The sequence below is a fragment of the Cadophora gregata genome (genome assembly GCF_030347475.1).
Source record: "Cadophora gregata isolate MNR1 chromosome Unknown scaffold_9, whole genome shotgun sequence".
NCBI lineage: Eukaryota > Fungi > Ascomycota > Leotiomycetes > Helotiales > Ploettnerulaceae > Cadophora > Cadophora gregata.
Window position 1 is genome coordinate 44,331 of NW_026695932.1, and position 11,669 is coordinate 55,999.

At 49.5% G+C, this 11,669-nt stretch overlaps 7 protein-coding genes across 7 annotated transcripts; 3 read left to right on the plus strand and 4 right to left on the minus strand.

Moving 5' to 3' along the window:
* Positions 1-135: 135 nt before the first annotated feature.
* Positions 136-1,051, plus strand: ONS95_014341 (uncharacterized protein; the record flags this gene model as incomplete). The annotated part of the gene is made up of 3 exons (XM_058507987.1): positions 136-334; positions 503-888; positions 953-1,051. 3 exons carry the CDS (start codon positions 136-138, stop codon positions 1,049-1,051), a joined length of 684 nt encoding a protein of 227 aa, XP_058355665.1.
* Positions 1,052-1,392: 341 nt separating this feature from the next.
* Positions 1,393-2,129, minus strand: ONS95_014342 (uncharacterized protein; the record flags this gene model as incomplete). Its single annotated transcript, XM_058507988.1, has 3 exons — positions 1,393-1,501; positions 1,673-1,961; positions 2,042-2,129. The coding sequence occupies 3 exons, from the start codon at positions 2,127-2,129 to the stop codon at positions 1,393-1,395; spliced, it is 486 nt and encodes a 161-aa protein (XP_058355666.1).
* A 1,414-nt stretch (positions 2,130-3,543) lies between these two features.
* Positions 3,544-3,798, minus strand: YOG1 (Zinc-type alcohol dehydrogenase-like protein YogA; the record flags this gene model as incomplete). The annotated part of the gene is made up of 1 exon (XM_058507989.1): positions 3,544-3,798. One exon carries the CDS (start codon positions 3,796-3,798, stop codon positions 3,544-3,546), a length of 255 nt encoding a protein of 84 aa, XP_058355667.1.
* A 51-nt stretch (positions 3,799-3,849) lies between these two features.
* Positions 3,850-4,812, minus strand: ONS95_014344 (uncharacterized protein; the record flags this gene model as incomplete). The annotated part of the gene is made up of 2 exons (XM_058507990.1): positions 3,850-4,624; positions 4,754-4,812. The coding sequence occupies 2 exons, from the start codon at positions 4,810-4,812 to the stop codon at positions 3,850-3,852; spliced, it is 834 nt and encodes a 277-aa protein (XP_058355668.1).
* Positions 4,813-5,271: 459 nt separating this feature from the next.
* On the minus strand, positions 5,272-8,765 carry BMS1 (Glycoside hydrolase 2 (Mannanase, beta-galactosidase); the record flags this gene model as incomplete). Its single annotated transcript, XM_058507991.1, has 3 exons — positions 5,272-8,535; positions 8,582-8,652; positions 8,699-8,765. 3 exons carry the CDS (start codon positions 8,763-8,765, stop codon positions 5,272-5,274), a joined length of 3,402 nt encoding a protein of 1,133 aa, XP_058355669.1.
* Positions 8,766-9,380: 615 nt separating this feature from the next.
* ONS95_014346 (uncharacterized protein) lies at positions 9,381-9,798 on the plus strand (the record flags this gene model as incomplete). Its single annotated transcript, XM_058507992.1, has 4 exons — positions 9,381-9,413; positions 9,499-9,530; positions 9,580-9,648; positions 9,702-9,798. 4 exons carry the CDS (start codon positions 9,381-9,383, stop codon positions 9,796-9,798), a joined length of 231 nt encoding a protein of 76 aa, XP_058355670.1.
* Positions 9,799-10,206: 408 nt separating this feature from the next.
* ONS95_014347 (uncharacterized protein) lies at positions 10,207-11,618 on the plus strand (the record flags this gene model as incomplete). Its single annotated transcript, XM_058507993.1, has 2 exons — positions 10,207-10,424; positions 10,475-11,618. The coding sequence occupies 2 exons, from the start codon at positions 10,207-10,209 to the stop codon at positions 11,616-11,618; spliced, it is 1,362 nt and encodes a 453-aa protein (XP_058355671.1).
* Positions 11,619-11,669: the final 51 nt, after the last annotated feature.

Genomic DNA, 11,669 nt, shown 5'->3' on the forward strand with positions numbered 1-11,669 from the left:
TGGATATCTAATCCTACTTTGATTTCAAACCGAAGTAAGAGTACCACTTCAAATTGAATTAATCCTCAATTGTCCTCAAACGTTGCTCTCAAAAGCGACAAAACAAAAGCACAACAGCCAGAAACCAAATCCAAAATGGCAATCACCGAATTCGTATTCCCATCCCTAAAGCAAGACCCCGAAACAGCTACAGCATTCACCTCTACCATCGCACCATTCCTCAGCAATCTCATCGATACACACTCTACGCCACCGGTACTCAAACGTTTCGGGAAGGTTGTGAGTGAAGATGGGAGGGATGTGACGGGGGAGTTTAGGCCGTGTTTGGGGATTGGTATGTCTTCCCGTTTCCTCGCTCTATCATATCTCTCCTTTTCTTATCCTCCCCTCACCGTTTCCTTGTTCCTTCCTTCCCTTCCTTCATTGTATTTTTCGTTCCGGAGAGAATTTCCTCAACTTTGGCGAAGAAACCTGACTGACACCCCCATTCTTAAATCAACAGAGTGGCACCACGCCGCCGACTTCACCACCCTCCTCTCCACCCCCGGCTTCACCACATTCAAATCCCTGGTCCAGCCCCACGCCACCGCACCAGCTAACCCACAGTTGTACGAGACCGACCTAGGAGCGACTGACAGTGGAGTGTTTGAGTGTGGGTTGACTGAGGTGTGGCAGGTGAGGGTTGGTGAGGGGGATGGGGGGGATCAGATGATGGAGGAGGTGAAGAAGGCGTGGAGGGGTTTTGTGGGGGCTGTTGTGAGGGTTGTTGGGGAGGTGGTTTTGGAGGAGAGTGGGAAGACGGGAAATAGTGTGGAAGGAATTCAAGGGGTCAGTTTGAATCAGGGGGAGAGGTTGTGGATTGGTGTGCTTGGGTGGGAGGGGAGTGAGGTGAGCTTTTGAACCCTTGGTCCATCATGAGCATGTGGGATAATTCCTGACTCTTGACATACAGAAGAGAGAGAAAGTACTCGAGAGCGCAGCTGTGAAGGAAGCGAAGAAAGGACTAGATGCGTTGGTGTGGAAAACATTCGTTCTTTCATTCGCGCAGTAAGTAAAGAGAAGTAGAGGGGAGAGGAAAATCATCGTTGTAATTCTGCTCTGAGACACCACTCTACTCAAAACCCAATGATAAGAAAAACACACCAGGAAACATTAGCAGAACGCAAATCAGTGAGAAAGTAGATAACGCCGGTAAGTGTTCAGCCCAGTAGAAAAATAAGATAAGATTAAATGGTATCATAGACACGCAAGCGCCTCGCCTGTCCAGAAAGATTGAAAGAAACAGCCCAGGGTATCACCACAAACGCAACGAAAGGCTCCTTTCCGTCCTATCTTTCCGTTCCTCCTTTCTCATACGATTCCTTGTTATCCTATTTCTCCTTGATCAGATACTTAGACAGGGTTATGAACCTCAGCAGCTGGATCTTGCTTGACAGTCGTCTCATTCCTGTTTTTCCAAGCATGAAGTCCGGAAACGGCCGTTGTGATAGCGAAGAGGATCCTGTTGTTTTCATCCATTAGCATTCCATTCTGTCTCAGCCTATCCTTCCCCGCGCATTCCAGTTCCCAATCCCCACCAACAACATCCACCTCCACCAAAGCACATTCCCACCCCCACAGAAACACCGCAGCCACAAACCCCCAGGCCGAAGAAGGAAAAAGGTAAACTCACCACTCAAAAGCCGCAAACACACACCCGGCAATACTACTCCTACAAACACCATTTCCCCTGCCACCTCTCCCGGAACACCTCGCATCACCCAGCAGATCAGCCAAGGCAATAAATCCCGCGAACCAGAAGATCATGGTTACAGCCTCGACGCCCAGGATGGCGAATTTGTGTGCGAATTGAGGGAATTTCATGGGCGCGAGGATGAGGTAGGCTAGTGCTAGGAGGGTCCAGACGGAGGCGAAGATGAGGAAGTTGATCTCGGAGGGGGAGTCGAAGAGGCGGTCGGCGGCTGTGGGATGTTAGTTTGGGATGTGGTGGGTGGGAGTGATGGGAAGGGGGTAGAAAAAAGAGGATGAGGAGGGGACGAACCATATGCGAGAGTCCCGAGGACGATGATAGAGAATAGGGCCTGGACGGCGCGGATAGGGAGGATGAGGATGCCATAGTTGAAACCCATTTTGCTTTATTCCGTGTACTTCAGTACAGTACAATATCTAGCTGTATCCTGTACTTCTTCTGATCGAGTGTCCTAATTGGTTGATAACCAGATATGCGTGATCCCGGATGTACAGATGGAACTTGAGGCTGAATATGAACGTACTCGAGGAGGCTGAAAGAAAAGGGCGAGGATCCCTTTTAAAGGTGGATGCTGCTAGATGTGACGATGCAGAGGAAATCCTTGAATCAAGGAAGAGGAGCGTGGAGCAGTGGAGAGGAAGAAAATATTCGTAAAGGGCGATCTCTTAGACTAATAACACCCACCGCTCTCACCCACCATCCCTACCTTTATCACACAATTCTTTCGTGGCGTGAATCATCCAGTACCAAACCATCCATGAACGGAAAGCTGTGGTACGTGTGACCTCTGGTGGCTGAGGCTTGGGAATGCGGGGCAGGGATCCAAGGCGAAAGCGTATTGGAGGGGAGGGATGACGTCGTGGTTGACGATGGCGATATTCGTAGTTTCAGCTGGACAGGACTCAGGACGCCAATAATAATACAGTACTCGTAGTGGTCTGGAGTGGGTTTAGGGTTTAGTGTCTACAGTACAGTAGTGTCTTGGGGGGCATTGCTATTTTGACTTCTTTTTGGTGATGGTGATGGTGTTGAGGTGTGGTTGGTTGATGCAGACTCAGACTTTCCTTGCGGGTGTGATGTGCCGGCTTGGGAGTGGGCTGGCACTGACAGGGGAGGATGGCTGGGTGGAGTTTGAGTGCCGAGAGGTGATGATGGATCGGAGATATCAGTGGAAATCGTGATATTGGTGACTACAGTACAGTAAGTTAAGAGAACTTACCAAGCCGAAGAAGGCTGAAGCGCCTTACCTTCAACCTGCCGAGATGTTTACGGAGTATGAGTCGTCCAAGCGGTGAGTAAGTGACGAAGATAGGTAGTAGTCGTCAACAACTCGGCACTTCAGAAAGGTTATTCCAACGGTCAGTCTAGCTTAGCTGCATGTGAGAGCTGCAATGAGAGTTCGCTACTCCTGCAACTCGAGTAGATGGTTAAGTAGCGACGCGAGTCCAGCTTGTTTCCAGCATGTCCGGAGTATTACGTCGAAACTGGAGAAGTTAATGATGTTGCGGAAGTATAAAATTCCACTTCCTGATACATGTGCTCCACTCTGCCAAACCGAACGCTTCCAACACCTTAAGGTAACGCCCCCTTCGAGGTCAGCGCTTTGATTATCGGTCGCAAACTTCATTCTTGTAAACAGCACTGCCCATGAAATTCATACGCTGCTGGTATTTTACCGCAATCTAACTCCGCAGGTTCGTAAACCGCAGATTTGTATGCGGTATGGAGTTCCGAGTATCAGACCAAGAATCATTCCTACACGCATTTTGTATCTCATAGCATGTCATTCCCCATTACAACTTGCTCCCACCATTCTCATCAGGAACAAGTTCAATAACCAACTTCCCAAACTGCGAACCATTCCTAATATCCTCAAACAACCCATCAATATCCTTGAGATTGTCAATCCCCTTGACCGTTCTTGACACAATAGGCTTGATCTTTTTCTCGTTGACGAATGCAACCATGTCTTTGAATTCCTTCCTCGATCCCATAGTCGAGCCACGAAGTTCGAGGTTTCTGAGGACGGCATTCATAGACCAGTCCATTTTTGGTGAGACGGTCATGCCATATTGGACGACGACACCGCCAGGCTGTGGTCATATCAGTACAGCTTCGAACAATTGAAGAGATGAAATGTATACCTTCAACAGCTTCGCAGCCTTCGCAATAACGTCCCCACCCGCCCCATCAATAACCGCATCAATAAACGGCCTATCCTTCGGCAACATCCCCTTCAACTCCTTCTCCCACCCCTCACTCTTATAGCTCACTCCCCCCTTTGCACCTATCTTCTTCGCCCTCTCAATCTTCTCCTGCGTCCCACTCGTCACATACCCATTCGCCCCCATCGCCACCACAAACTGCAACACATTCAACGCGACACCCCCACCAATCCCCGTAATCAGTATATTCCTGCCCGCCTCCGCATTCCCGCTCTTACTCACGAACGCCCTCCACCCCGTCAGGCCCGTCAGCGGCAAAGCCGCCGCCTCAGCACTACTCAGATGTCCCGGCGCCTCCTCCACCTCATCCTCATGCACGCAGACCACCTCCTGGAGAGTCCCCAACTCGATTGTCTTCGTACCGCCTAGGATGGCGTATCCAGTTGGAGATTCCGGGCCGTCGGGGCTGGATTTCCAGCCGCGGCCGGGGACGAGGATGACGCGCTTGTGGAGCCAGGATTTGGATGCGGAGGAGCCGACTGAGGTTACGATGCCGTGGCCGTCGGCGAGGAGGGGTGTGGTGAAGGAGGGGGAGGGGTAGAGGGATTGGCGGAGGAAGAAGTCCCTGTGGTTGAGGGCGGCGGAGTGGATTGTTATCAGGAGGTCGTTGGGGCCTGGGGTGGGGGTGGGGAGGTCTTTGAGTTGGAGGCTGGGGAGTGTAGTGTGTTAGAATAGCTTCTAGAGACTGGATTGATTGATTGTTGGTGAGGACAGGAAATGGATTGTGAACTGAGGTGAGGTGACGTGAGGTGGAGATGGGATGGAGGGGTATTCTCACGGATAATAAACCTTCCCTGGTTTCCCCTCTACATGCTGCATCACAATTGCTTTCGGCATGTTGGCAGTGATTAGAGATGAGTATGATATCCAGTCGACAAAGCAGGTATATCAACTCATCGCTGCTGGGTGATGGGTCGGCAACGGGTGTCCGTTTGACATGACGTTTACTTGTTGATCCCCCGCGATAGGAGACTTGCCGAGGCTAGTTTTCTTAGCCGAGTGTGGAGATCCATACAACAAGGCTGAAGGGAAGAGAACCTCCAATGATAATAGGACACACGCGATACAAAGATACAGAAAGGTCGCTAAAGTTTTCTGGGACCGGTTATTGTAAACATCCGAAGAGTTTCACATACGGAGGCACGGGAGGACGGGGCCCGTTCCCGCTCGTACCAAACGATCCCCACTACAACCACAAGACGAGATGAGGACCAACAGGTATCATTAACTCCTTTGCTATGTTTATATCTACAAGCGACTCCATACACCACTTCCCATTCACACACACACAGACAATCACCTTCTCCTCTTTCCACCCCCACCACCCGCACCATCCGTATCCGCCCTCCTCTTCTTCCCCTCCTTCTTCCAATAATCCTTCGTCTCAGCCTTCTCCCTCTCATTCCTCTTCTCCTGATTCTCCTCGACCTTCTTCCTATACACCTTTCTCTTCTCCTCCTTCGCCGCGCGCCTCTTGGCATCCTTCTCATTCCTCAGCGTCATGATCTTCTGCATCAGATCTCTAGCTTTCTTCTCCTCGCCTCCAACTACCACAGCACGTTTCTGCATGTAGGTTTCCTTGCCTTGTTTCTTGGTTTGGACGATCTGAGATTTGAAGGGGAGTTCAGCTGCTAGGGCGCGAGGCACACGGAGGGGGTTGAAGTGTCGTGTTGCGCGCTCGACGGGTTTGTATGTGCTGTTCTTTTGTTGGGGTGTGGGGATGTTTTGGTCGCGGCGGACTTCGCCCGTCAAGCGCATGCCTTCCCAGCCGATGAGGTTGGTGACGGGGTTGTAGAAGCGGTGGGGTTTGATGGGGTACCAGGCTCGGAGGAAGACGATGTCGCTCATGAGGATCTTGTCTTCGAAAGTGGCTCGGAAGTGGCCTTCTGGTTTACTGAGGGCTTTCTTGATTTGGCCTCGGATTCCAGAAACGGTTTTGATGGAGGCGCCTTCGAATTTGGCGATTTCTACGGCGGTGGTGAACATGTCTTTTATGAAGGCGGTATTCTTGAAGATCTTGTATGGCGTTCCGGTCAATTTGAGTTTTTTGACAATCTCTGTTGCTTCATCCACATTGAGGACAGTTCCGGTTGCAGCGATTCTGAACCCAGGATTCTTCGACGAGAATGTTTGGTAGCAAGAGAATCCAGTGTTCGGGGCAATTAAAGGTCCATAGAAGGTTCCAAAACAATGCATGTGCTCAGGAGTGTACTTCAGCATACGATTCCGTACTCGAGAGTCGGATATGCTGTATACCGGCATGGTTTGGAATCTCCTCCAGCCCATGGAGAAGATCAAGGGATCATTGGTCTTTAGAATCTTCTTGTGCCATCTATGACGCTTGATTCTGACCTGAACGAAACCGTATCGATCTTCCGTTGCTGAAAGGCCTCCAACGATAATCGGCATCCGTGCATTGAATCTGGTAACGAATTCCGACGCAACATTCTCCAAGACAATCTTTGCATACATGCCTGCACGGAATCCTTCAACATTGACACGCTGAGTTTCGTCCAGGAGCTCGAACTCGGATTTGTTGATATCCAGCTGTTTCTGGATCTGAGATTTTTGTGCATCATACCAGTCGTCCTCTCCAAACACCTCATCCTCTCCTCCTTCTCGCCGGGCAACAGCTTTGTCATTATTGAAGCCTTCACGATCTTCCTCCTCGAACCGTAGTTTCAGTTCTTCTTTCCTCTTAGCATTCTTCTCCCGTTCTGCTTCAAGGTCATCCGGCTTCTCTTCTTCTTCTGCCTCCAGATCTTGGAACTCTCCGTCGCCTTCATCATCTGAATCCTCCCCATCGCCGTCGTCACTACCACTCTCGTCTCCTTTCTGCTCGCTTAGAAGATCCGCGGTTGCAAATCTACGTCTCAATGTTTCCACGGCATCTCCCGTAGTCCATTTCAGCTCGAGTTCATCATAATCCAAAATAGGAATCGCTCGGTCTTCAAGTTTTTCGTCCAGGTTCTCCTTGCCAGATTTCTTGAAGAACGTCTCTTCATCTGAATCCTCTTCGATATCTTCCTCTTCTTCAACTTCTCCACGCCACTTGTTCAGAACCTCTTCCGGCGTAAATGTCTCGTTGTACATGAATTTGGCAAGGTCCGATGTACGGAACGCTTTCTTCTTTCCGCTGAGAGTCAAAGCTGTCTGTAGCATGTTCCCCTTCCACCTCAAAGCTCCTTCCTCATCAGATTCTTCGTCATCCTCCTCGTCTTCCTCGTCATCGCTATCAACCTCCTCATCGCCAGATATCGATCCCAGATCCGAGTCACTGTCCGCAAAAGCAATTTCTCCCTCTGTTTTGTCTGCTGGTTTTCGGAATGCCTTGCCCATCTTGTCTTCTGTGATTTCCGCCTCATCTCCAGAATCAAGCTCTTCCCCACTGACAAATCCTTCATCGTCCACATTTTCGTCTTCCGACTCTTCATCTCGGTCAACGAACCTGGCCGATCTTTGCTCTTTCCTGCCCGTACCTTCATCCACCTCAGTGATTGCTGATCCACCACCAAATAGTTGCAATCCATCATCAGTCTGCCCAAGGGTCCTCCTCTCGTTCTGTAGACGAACCATCAACTCTTCACCCTGACCACGATCCTCTTCATCATCTTCCGGGTTGAAACTGAAACCCTTCTCTCTCGTGATGTATATCGTATCTCCGTCAATCTTCAATCCGCTCTTGTCGGACATTGGAGCATGTAACTTCTTCTCCTTCTCATCCAGTCGCCTTCTCCCAGTCTTCCCAGTAATCTTGGCCATCTCTCGGTCCATGTACGGCGTAGGACATGGATCTGGCAGGGCTTCCATCGAAGAAATCGTGTAATCTCCCAACCCTGGAATGTGTACCCTTTGACCTTGCGCAGAAAAGTTCGTGCCGCGCAAGTACCCCGAAAGCACTACCGTCCGATCGCATTTCGCATCTTCCTCGATTTTCGTGGGATGGGTGACATCTCGGAAACTATCGATAACGGCATATGGATGCGAGTTCCTCCAGATCAAAGGTCTCGGGTTCTTCATGACAGAAATAAATCTCGACAAATTATGGATCTCGCGATCAGGGTATCGGCCATTGATGACTCCAGATAGGTAAAAGAGATGTGCGCCCTGGTATAATTCGCTCCAGAATCTGTTCTTCAGCCGCTTCTTCGCATCCTTCAAAGTTTGTGGTTTCCGGAATAGATCTAGATGCGTGAGAATTCCAAAGACGTTTCCTGGCATACCACTTGAAGCCAAAATGTTCAAGAACTCCATTGTTTCCATCTCGAAGCCGAAATTTCCGTCGATCATCAGCAACACTATGTCTGCCACTTTGGACATGTCCACCATTGCTTCGAGTTCGTTCGGACATTCTATGAATGTAAGCCGTTGTCGTTTCGATGTCACTACTGTTATTGGGCCCTGGGGATCCGAGAGAGTCTCTTTTGCGTATCTTTTGACGAGGGATTTGAGGAGGGTTGTCTTTCCTACTCCGGGAGGTCCAACAATTGCGACGAGTCGTGGAGGTGGTTCTTCGGGAATTCGATCAATTTGAGGGACATGGAGGCGTTTCTCTTTGAGCTGTCTACTGTCAGTAATGTATATCACGGTATGATTCGGAACATACATCGTGCGATCGAGCAGCAGATTTGGCCAATCTTCCTGGATTCGCATAGGCAAAAGCTTTGGGGTTTTTGTCTACAGAGAATTAGCCGGGCTCATTAAATATACTTAGCAGACTCACCTCCTACATGCTTCGTCTTTTTCTTTTCTTTAGACGGCCTATGCGCCCTGTTGTTCTGTTCCTCCATGGTTGATCAGGGTGATGCTGCGAATAGCTTTCGACATCGAATTGGATTTTCATCCTCCAGACAAATTTTGGCGGGATCAATTTTAAGGTTGGCGCTAATCCAATCGTGGTTAAGTGATTTCGCTATCAGCTTATCAGCATCCCACCTCGTCAATCAGCTCGAGCTGGAGAGTGACAGTCCTCGCTTCACAGCGGCCCAAGATCCTGAGCATGGTAAGTCAGCTTCGGCACATGCGCGCATCGAAACACATTTTGATAAAAGCTGTGGAAAGTATTGGATATCAGCGTCTTGCTGGCATTTACTAGTATGCATGGAGGCGTGGCTTGATCGCTAGTTGTCGCAGTCAGTGCCCGTCAGCGAGTCCCACCAGATGACGTACTTTAGGCTGTCGCGGGGTCCTGCTCTGGATTCTGGATGGCTGTGTACATCGTGAGTGGGGAGAGGGAGGGGTGCAGAGGTCTGTAGGGTGGTGGGCTATAAAGTGACTATTTCCTGTTCCCAAGTTGAGTCGATCTCTTCTTCTCTATACATGTTCAATCTGTAAATTACATTCCGCTTCGTCTTCAACTATACCAATTTATATACCACTCCTTCACTTCAACCCGTTACTTCAGAATGGCAGAGGAGAAGAAGCTGATTAAACACATTGTAAGTAATTGTGGAACTGTGATTCCTCCAATGGGCTTCCGTTTCCTCTATCAATGACGGGTCAAGAACTGACATGTATCGCCAGATTTGTTGTGCGAAGGAGGAAGACGTTGCGCCGTATGCATATCTACTTCACTTGCCGATCAAGTTCCTAACACCACACTAGGGCAAAGAAGTTCGCCGAAGAGCAAGGAGGAGTCATTGACACATCCTATAAGTCCAAGAACATGTTCTTGTACGTCCTTTCTACTCCACTCCGTCGAGTTCTATTGCTGACGACGCTACTAGTGTTGATATGCCTGCGGACTTAGTAACCACATTAAGCGACTGCCCGCACATCGAATCTGCTGAGCTGGATCAAGAGGTTCGCATCTGCAGTCAATAAATTGTGAGGTTTCTTGCTTTACAAATAGGAGACGATAAGAGGATACCAGGACAGGATGCATGTTGTGGGGGGGCATCAGCTCTTGCCAGAGATAGTCAGAATCAAATGTATTTTCAACAACCACATGCACTCCTTGCAATGTGATGGATGTGGTATGTGTGAAATCGATCATCAATTGATGGAAAAAAAGCAGACATTCAAAAGCACAATTGCCGAAAATATGATTTATCTGTTGGCGCTGTAGTGGTAGGTATTGTAATATTTTAGCTTTGTGGCGCGTGATCATCCTCTACATATCACGGACACCGCAACTCTACACTCCAAACTACTCAGCCAGCGAGATGATCCTCCATCAACGGCACTGCAACTCAACAATCCAAATCAGCCTACTCAGCTTTCAATGACACCATGAAAACCTTCGCCAGACCATTGCGGTCTTGCAATGGATATCCACAACGCCTCTACACCTCGAGGACTTTCGCGCGATCCTCCATTGCATCGCGTCACCCATCGCCTTCAGCCCATAAGTGGTCCCATCCACCCAGCTCCACAACCATCGCCGACGATGATGTAGCAAGCCTTGCTAGTGAGCAATTACATTCCCTCAGCTTGGCAGACCTGGTAAAGTAGTGGTATCCCATCCTCTGCATCTGCCACAGTGACTGACATTATCCAGAGAGGGACGCCCTCCGCTCTCTGAGAAAGCACTGTTTTCTTCAGCGAACTTCACCCTCTCACTCCTTCCAATCCGTCTGGCACATAGAATACAAGCTTTACGCAATCTGCCCTTCATTGTGGTATCGAATCCGAACATCTCCACCATATACAACAACTACCTACATTCTCTATCGACTCTACTGCCATACAAGTCTAGGACCATATCTACACTCGAGGAAGAGATCAAATTTACGAGTGTGCTCGCGGATTTGGTGGAGACACATTCACATACAATCCCAACACTAGCTAGAGGCTTCCTTGAGTGCAGGAAATACATCAACCCAGAAGAGGTCACCAGATTCTTGGATGAACATCTGCGAGCCAGGATAGGAACGAGGCTGATCGCCGAGCAGCACATTGCCTTACATCTCTCATCACAGCCCCATCAAGACACAAACGCCAACGCCCCAGAAGGAGACCTCTCGTCTTCATACATTGGAGTCATTGACACGGCTTTACAGCCAGCGTCGATTATCAACTCGTGCGGAAACTTTGTCTCGGAAATCTGCGAGCTAAAGTATGGCGTACGACCAACATGGATAATTGATGGAGAGCCGGGCACAACCTTTGCGTACGTGCCTGTGCACTTGGAATACATTATTACGGAGCTGCTGAAGAATGCCTTCCGTGCAACAGTTGAATCAGGAAGATCTCACGAGCCAGTCGTCATCACCATTGCCGCAGAGCCGGAGTCACCTAGAGGCGGGCTTTCCAGGTCAGAAAGAGGGACTAACAACGCCCCAATCGACAGCAACTCCCCTATCAGACCATTCGAGGATCCGGCACCTGGAGTCACCATTCGCATACGCGACAGAGGAGGTGGAATCAGCCCGGAGGTTCTGCCTGATATCTGGTCTTATTCATTTACTACCTTTTCGGACGAAGAATTGCCAGGCAGTGGAGGTGGAAGTATGGATGCACTCAATGCTCTGTCCGGTGCTGGTGGAGGAGAAGGGAGCTCTATTGCTGGCTTGGGCTATGGATTACCGCTTGGAAGAGCCTATGCGGAGTACTTTGGTGGGGGAATCGCAATGCAAAGTCTGTATGGCTGGGGGTGTGATGTCTACCTCAGGCTTAAGGGACTCGGCAAACCTAAAAGTTGATTCTGGTTGTCAGCCATCATACACATATCACGGAGATGTTCTGACAGGATA